The sequence below is a fragment of the Nanorana parkeri genome, unplaced genomic scaffold (assembly GCF_000935625.1).
Source record: "Nanorana parkeri isolate BGI_ZX_2015 unplaced genomic scaffold, ASM93562v1 scaffold244, whole genome shotgun sequence".
Taxonomy (NCBI): Eukaryota; Metazoa; Chordata; class Amphibia; order Anura; family Dicroglossidae; genus Nanorana; species Nanorana parkeri.
The window spans coordinates 958880-967803 of record NW_017306512.1 but is presented as its reverse complement, the minus strand read 5'-3'; the positions used below and the strand labels follow the sequence as shown (position 1 = coordinate 967803).

Genomic DNA, 8924 nt, shown 5'->3' with positions numbered 1-8924 from the left:
TATAATAATAATAAAAATATTGATTACAACCTACATACATGACACACAGCTGCAAAGCATGCTGGGCTTCCTAATAGGAAACTACTAGCATGTGTTTCCACCACCCCTTAAAAGGTGCTTATACACTTTACAACCATCGCAAGACCTTAGTCTTGCGATGGTTGTAAAGTAATTAAAAAAACGTACGATCTGCCCATCTTGGACAGGCAGATCGTACTTGCGATCATCGCAAGCCCGCCCCCCTGAGGGGCGGGCTTACAATGACTGTAATGAGGGGCGGGCTTACGATGACTGCAAACGGGCAGTGTGCGCACCGGCCCGTTCGTCAGTTGTCGAACCAGCAGGCCACTAACTCACCGAGAATCATACGATTCCCGGCGGGGTTTCTAGCATGCTGGTTCGACGGAAGACGTGCGACCCTACAGTAGAAACGGTCGCACGCCTTCTATACACTGAACGATTCTCGTACGATCGCGGGATTTCCCGCGATTCTCGTACGAGAATCGTGCAGTGTATGGGCACCTTTAGACTGCCCAATTAAGATGTTTCACTCTCTGCAAAGAGAGAAGAAAGAGGCTGTTACTCTGATCTATGCTTAGGTCAACAACTCCTATGTGAGCTTTGAAAGAGCTGCTGTTTTCAATGCTCTCAACCTACCAACTGAAAGTTGGCCATATTTAATATTTACCTGCCTAAATACAGTTTAAAAATATTTTATATCTTAGTACTAAACATATGAAATAAAGATTCCCTTTAGGCCCACTGGGGTGAATTTCTACTCCACTATTTACTCAAAATTCCCTAACTAAAAAAACTAAGAGCTAAGCAAATGGCCAGAAGCAGAACCTCTATACAGATACCTATCCTATGCACTGCCCTGCCTGTCAGGGATTTTCATGTACGATAGGTGCAGGCGAGGGTACAATATTTCAGTACAATATGAGGGTACAACAGTATTCACCCCTTTTACAATTGCACAACACATACAATGCTTATCACAGGGATGTTCTATTTTTTTTTTAAAGTACACTCATACATTAAGCATTAAAAAGGTATTGAGGGGAATTTAACAAAACAGGGGCAGACAAAATCTGTAGCAGCTGTGCACTGCAACCAATTAGCTTCTCTATTTAATTTTCAAATCTTAACTGAACAAACGAAAGAGATGCTGATTGGCTGCTATGGGCAACTGCTCCAGAATCTGTCTGCTCCAGTTTTGATAAATTCCCACCATTGATGTTTGATTTTATAACCAGTAACTCAACAGTGGCAAAGATGATGTGAATCCAGTGAAAATAATGTGCTATTTGGTCCCTATCCCTTCTGATGTAGTGCATTCATGAAAAAGAGCTTTCTGAAAATATAGGCCTCCTTAAGTATATCTAAAGCCACAACATTCATTTTAATTTTCGATAGAGTGATGAGGGGTTAGAATACTTGTCAGTTTGTAGATGCTGTCTGTGTCCCCATAAGGGAGATTGCGGCTCTCAGTTTGTCCTTAAAGAGATACTCCAGGAATTACAAAACGAATCCCTGCAGTGGGGCTACCTTCGCACTGCAAGGGTTAAGTGTTGTTTAGGTCTAGGGGCTCAAATAACGAAGATATACTTACCTGATCTTCGGTCCCACCTAGCTGCTAGACCCCCACAGCCTGTTCTCCCATCATCACAACCAATGCAGGTCCATTGACTTGCATTAGACGTGACGGCACTGAGGGACATACATACTACAGCTGGAGCAGAGGGGGAGAGACTCCAACCCCAAGACCATAACGAGCATTTAACAAGCATAACGAGACCATATCCGAGCGTGTAATCCTTCCTAAAGTTGTCACCAGAAAAGGAATATAAATCTTCCAATAGGCATGTTTTTCCCCATGACAACTTGTTCCTCTAATACTTGTTCCCATGTGTGACCTTTTCCTCATTTTGGAGGGATTTTCTCTTACTTCCTGTTTGGTCTACAGAACAGGAAGTGATGCATATTCTTCCCCAATGAGCACAGATGGAAGAAAAAAAACTGATGGATTTTTACCATTCCATACTCCATCCTAAGTTATGTTTTTTACTTTTGGTATTCTTTATATATTGAGATACTATATTCTTTTCCAAACTGTTTATATTTTTCCAAAATAAGTAGGTCAAGCACCATATGTAAGTAATTCTTATTCCCCCTTCAAAGAAAAGGGAATTACATATTTATTAGACTTTATTGTTATCTCTAAATCACACTAGGTAACAAATTCTTAATGCTTAATTGGCATGAGCACTTTACACAGTTAACAGACTGTACATTAGGATGAAAAGTAAAATCATACAAAACAAACTACTTACATTCCAAACCTCAGAGTACCTGACACATAGGTTTGCCATTGGGCGCAAAAAAACATGAACATGCTGACAAAGCAGCAGTAAAACATCCAGCTGGGCATTGTTCCAAGCCGTACCGCAGCAACTGTCCCCACTGCAACAAACACTGCACAGGGAAATAAAAAGCGGTTACATTGAGAAACAGTAACAGTCAGTGTACCCATTGCACTCCTTACCGCTTAGTCCGTAATGATTGGTTGGGTGCATCAGTAGTCGACGGATGGCCACCGTCTGAATAGAGTATAGGAAATTATGGACAGCGACACTCCAAAGTAGAAAAACGTCTTTTATTGACGTGCATTGCAACAGTACACTTATTGCAACGTTTCAGGGTCACACAGGATCCCCTTCATCAGGCACAACAAGTTCTGCCTGATGAAGGGGATCCTGTGTGACCCCGAAACGTTGCAATAAGTGTACTGTTGCATGACACGTCAATAAAAGACGTTTTTCTACTTTGGAGTGCCGGTGTCCATAATTTCCTATACATTGAGAAACAACCACCAACACATGATAGAAACAAAAATAAAACTTTAAGTAGGAACGATTGTGTGTTATTGAGAAATGATACACTCAACACAAGGATTATACAAGCCGAGAAATAGTTGTACCAAATGCAGAGCAGCTTACCAATGGTACTAGGCTGCAAAATGAATAATGATCCTAGATGCTAAGGATTACTGCCCAACTGCTCTTTTAAAAGGATAAGTTCACCTTCTGCAAAAATTTAAGAAATGCATAATTAATAATATATTTTTTTTAAATGCATTTCTTTATTATTTGCATTCAAGCCTTGAAAGCATTGCAACTGTGATCACTCGATCACATCTGCAAAGCTCAGGCTTCTGCACAGTCTCTCCCGGACAGAGCTCTGTACTGAGGTACTGAGTTTCAGTTAGGAGAGATGAGGAAGGACGGCTGGACTTCAAACTGCAAGAAATTACCTCATACGGCATCCAGCCGTCCTTGTTCTAGGTAGAGCTGCCCATATTCCCGCATCTACCTAGAGGGAGGGGTCCTTCCCCCGATCTCTGCTAACTGAAACTCCGTACCTCTGTAAGAGCTCTGCCTGGGAGAGAATGTGGAGAAGCCTGAGCTTTGCAGCTGTGATCAAGTAATCACCATTGCAATGCGTTCCAGGCTTGAATGCAAATATTAAAGAAATGCATATTTTAAATATATTATTAATTATGCATTTCTTTAATTTTTGCAAAAGGTGAACTTATCCTTTAACAATGTTATTAAATGAAAGCTGGTGTCTAAATACAGTGGGGCAAAAAAGTATTTAGTCAGCCACCAATTGTGCAAGTTCTCCCACTTAAAAAGATGAGAGAGGCCTGTAATCTTTATATATACACATACTGCTAAATTCACTCTATTATATCAGTGAGATTTATATTTAGAAGTATTAACAACACATATATCAGTAGTGGAAAAATTAAAAAGAATTTAAAAGCCAGTCTGACCAATCCACGAGCCAGCAGGATTTTTTATTTTTTTAGGAGTCATTGATAACAATTAGAGAAAAGTTAGGTGCTTGCTGTCGTTTTCAGGGAGCATTGGCTACCTGACTCCTGGGATTGCCGTCCAGTACAGCCCTGTGCCATGGATTTAGATTATTTTTTTTACAACTCCAGAGCACTCGCTGGACAGCACAGTCACCTGACCGCACTGACAAATGAGAAGCGCTTCTTAGCATGGTTAAATACGGTTTTGGTTAAAATTATTTTTTGCATTAGGACAAGTAGATCATTATGAGGGACAAGTAGATTGGGCCCCCGCTTGGACAAGTAGGTTTTTTTTTTTTTTTTATTTCCACACCCCGAGACGTGTCTGTTTACATTAAATTACCCCCTGATCTGTCACGATCAGGTCTGTCTGTTTAGACTCGACTGCCAAGAGGGATTCCGCATTGGGATTCCGATCAGGTCCGCTTGAAAAACGAACAGTCGGATCTGATCAGACCGCACGTGTGAAAGGGGCCTTACATCTTAGCCTAATTAACAAATAAAGGGAGGTTTAAAAAAAAAACAATATGTTAAATGTAAATAAAGTCCACCTTTAGAGGAAAAAATATATAAATGCACACATATTTATAAAATGTTTTTGCATTGTAGCCTGCAAAGAATTGCAACCGAGATCGCGGGTACAGTGCTCTGCCTCCTGTTAATTCTCCATCCCATTCCTGTCCAAAATGGAGGTATGAACATTCATTAACAGGGACTGAGAGGAAGAATGAATGGACTACAAGTGCTGTGACATCACCACGTTTTATATTACATACTGAATACGGGTGTAACATGAAACGAGTTATAAAACTTAAACTTCGCCTTTAAAACCACCACAGGAGAACATTACCTTACCTATAGATATAGAGTCACATCCATGGTCAAATAGCTCCCCTAATGGGGAACTACTGTTTGTTCTTCGAGCTTGTTTCCCATCAATGGCATCCAGTGACTGGTAAACAAACAGACCAATGGCACAAGACAGAAATGCCCATGCTGGAGCCTGTAAGAAAACAAAGTATAAGATTACAGAAGTAAAAAAAAAAAAAAAAAAAAAGCAGTTTTTTCCTGTGAATACAAAAAAACAAACAAACCAGGTGTTCAATACGACACGTAATTCAAGCAATAAATCCGGCACATCTGACCCAAATCATGTGCAAGGAAAAAAAAAAAACAGTACTTTTGCTTGCACATGACTGGATGATGGAAGTCAGCAGAGCTTCTCCTCATTCATAAAGCGAAGGGGAAATTCCCGTGGAAAGTGAACAACCTATTTGCCTTAAGTATATCAACCCCTATGCAAGGGCAAAAAAATGCAATGCATCTCTGCCACACATGCACATTTCCCTGTATTTTATCCTTTCAAAGACTGTGCAAGTACAGACAAATACCCGTTGCTCCTTGCAGAAATGCACTCAACTCCTAATTCCTTTTATGGGCTGATAACACACAGGGGGAATTTATCAAAACTGGAGCAGACAGAATCTAGAGCAATTGTCCATGGCAACCAATCAGCTTCTCTCTTCAGTTTGGTCAGTTAAGATTTGAAAATTAAAGAGAGATTCTGATTGGTTGCCATGCACAGCTGCTCCAGATTTTGTCTGCTCCAGTTCTGATAAATTCCCCTCAGTCTTTTCTGGACTTAAATTTCAAGGAATGGTGTCAGCCCATCCAGCTGTATTTTGCTAAACTAAACAACATCTCCCTCTTATCCTATTCTTAACAAAATAGTGGAGAGGTGTTTATAGCCGAGGAACAACAGGGGAGGGCTTGATTATTTATTACTACATGTATTAATACAGCGCCAACAATTTACGCAGCGCTTTACATAGTGCACATTCACATCAGACACTGTCCTCAAGGAGCTTACAGTCTAAGGTTCCTATCTCCAATGCATACATACTGTATGATGGCCAATTTAGAGAGGAGCCAATTAACCTTCCAGCCTGTCTTTGGAGTGTGGGAGGAATCCGGAGTACTCAGTACCCCACACAAGCACAGAGAGAACATGCAAACTCCTTGTCTGGGATTTGAACCAGGGACCCTTAGTGCTGCAAGGCAGAAGTGCTAACCACTACGCCACTGATTAAAAAGATCAAATGGACACATAAAGAACAAATATACCAAAATGCATATTTAACAGACTAAAAGGGAGTTAATATGAGACTTTGTTATTAAAAGTGTACATACACTTTACCTTCAAAAACCTTAGCACCCTTTGTGTAAATGCACTGATGGCTAGGGCCCAGGAATTCCGCATTCTGCACAACAAAGTCTCTCTCGGTCATATCCAATTGCTGAGAAAAATGTCACACATGAACCTGCTCCTCCAGCAATGCAGTCTATGGGGAGCAATAAACCAGACCAGCAACCTAATACAAAACTGCAGCACCAAACTAGTCCCAGCATGCCCTGCCATTAACTCAGGAAACATAAGCTAATATGTTTGAAATCTGAGCTTGAGTTCAAGCTGCCCGCCACCATGCACAAGAAATGTAAGCAAATGGATGGAGTCTGAGTTAGAGTAATATAGACCCGGAATCCCAAATATTTGAACTTTTGAGAGGTTCGAGGTGAGAGAACAGGGGTGCACAAACAAATGTGTAATTCAGGAGCCAGTCTGTCCAATCCAGGAGCCAATATTTGTTTGAGCTCCTTTGACAACAATTAGAGAAAACCTCAAATGATAGATGCCAGCTGTAATTTTTAAGGAGCACTGGCTTCCTGGGATTTATCCAGCCCTGTGATAGAATAAATATGCATTTATAGAAGTTCCAGTTTGGGCACTTCTGCATTGGCTGGAAGTAGGGATGCACCGATACTTTCTGAGTTCCAATGCCGATACTTGGCATTTTCATGAGAACTACCAGGGTTGCAGCTGGCACCGGGCTCTGGCACTCCACCACTGTCCTGAAATCATTAGTCGATATTGTTTTAGAAAAACTGTCACATGGCAATAAACAAAAATGTATCAGTACTCGTACTTGTAAGTACTAGGGCAAGTATCAGTACTTGTACTCGCAAAACTGGTATCTGTGCATCCCTTTATTTAAATCTATAAAAACAAAATCGTACATTAAAACAGAGATGTACAAATCCCAGGAGCTCTGTGTGCTCCTTACAAATGACAGCTGCCTCCTAACTTTTGAATTTCTCTCTAGTCTAGTCTTGGAGCTCAAAAGTATCTGTACTTGTACCGAGTACTGTACTTGGTATCGGTGCATCCCTAGCTGAAAGAAGCCAGCTGGAATTTGCCTTTAAATTAATGTGAATCTGTGGATGCAGAGCAAAGCAGCAGGTAAGCCGTTACCAAAAGCATCTAACGCTACCTTCCCTTTACTTCCTCTTCACTCCTTCACCACAAGGAGCAAGAAAAAAAACATTTAACATTCGCTTTTGGAATAAGTGGAGTTTTCCTAATGAAAACCACATTCACGTTTGATTGAGAAAGATTTTCCAACACGCTCCTTCTAATTTTTTTTGTCACTGCAGTCTGTAATCGTTGAGGCAGTGAAATCGATGACTAAGTCAAACGTACTTCTAGAGTCTAACCGTGTATCTGCTCTGAACCCCTGGCACTGCAAACCCTTGGAAAACAGTGGTAGCATTCATTCATTATCTAACTGACTCTTCCTCCTTGCTTAAGAGGACTGATCCTTCACCTAGTCACCAAAGGGCAACACAAAACAAAACTCACTGCCTCAGCTACACTTCTCACTGAAGCAACCTTTGAAACCTGTAACTGTGGACATATTGATCAATCCCTGATGTTCATTGTCCTTCGTTAACCTTCGTTTCTTAAATAAACAATTCCAACTTTTATCCTGTTTTCAACAATACAAACATGCCTAAACTACCCAAGCTGTAATGTCATTTTGGCAAAATATATAAAGTAGAAATCCCACAGAAGACGTTTTTCTTTGTTTCACGTAGGGTGAGGAAGGGCTGATCCCCTCTTAAATATATATTGCTATTTGTGACACTGTTGGGGAGATCTTCACCCCACCCTCCATCCTACAAAGGTTCAGCTGTGAGCTGAATTCGCTGGTTCCCTTCTTTGATTATTCTCCATACATACCTTGGAAGAGGCAAATAAGCATAATGGCCTCACCGTCAACCAGCACTAACTGCTGTAGCATCCAAAATGTCAGAATCACTGCCATTTTATAGCTGTGGCAACAATGAACCTTGATGTTGAATGTTGTAAAGTAAAAAGATAAAGCACATTCATTATGGGTAGGATTTGCTGAACATACATTTAACAGAATCAATGGATTACCTAGATGTGAGCTTGTTATTTCTAATATTTATTAATGTGTATTTTCCTCTTAATCTTTACATATAGAGAAAACCTCACGTATTTGTGTTTTAAACTGTCTGCACAGTATATGTAAGAAAACCATCATCTCAATAAATGTGTTCAAATACAAGAGAAATTCCCATTGCTCCATCTACCGCTTGTGCTCACCGCAGGTGCATCTAGCCAGTGTAGGATAATGCATGTGAACCACCTGTACTGATAAAAAAAATGCTGTCAGTATTTTAAAACCTGCTTTTCAGTATATTGCCAGCCCAGTCAAAATAAATGGACTGCCTTACCGCAACTCATACATTAGGAAGTGTAACCTAAAGGTGCCCATACACTGCACGATTCTCGTACGAGAATTGCGGGGAAACCCGCGATCGTACGAGAATCGTGCAGTGTATGGAAGGCGTGCGACCGTTTCTACTGTACGGACGCACGTCTTCCGTCGAACCAGCATGCTAGAAAACCCGCCGGGAATCGTACGATTCTCGGCGAGTAAAGGTGGCCGTACACTTTACAACCATGGCAAGACCTTAGTCTTGCCATGGTTGTTAAGTACTTAAAAAAAACATACGATCTGCCCATCTTGGACAGGCAGATCGTACTCTCGATCATTGCAAGCCCGCCCCCCTGAGGGGCGGGCTTACGATGACTGTAATGAGGGGCAGGCTTACGATGACTGCAAACGGGCAGTGTGCACATGCGCACACCGGCCCGTTCGGCAGTTGTCGAACCAGCAGG

General features: G+C 41.2%; 1 protein-coding gene across 1 annotated transcript in view; it reads right to left on the bottom strand.

The window, feature by feature from the left end:
- The window catches only part of CHPT1 (choline phosphotransferase 1), a 34199-nt gene that overhangs the window by 18588 nt on the left and 6687 nt on the right, over window positions 1-8924 (bottom strand). Inside the window, exons 2-3 of the mRNA XM_018556651.1 lie at window positions 4733-4880; window positions 2334-2475 (exon numbers count right to left, since the gene is read on the bottom strand). Of these exons, the coding sequence (XP_018412153.1) occupies window positions 2334-2475; window positions 4733-4880 (290 nt within the window). The remainder of the gene's footprint in view (window positions 1-2333; window positions 2476-4732; window positions 4881-8924) is intronic.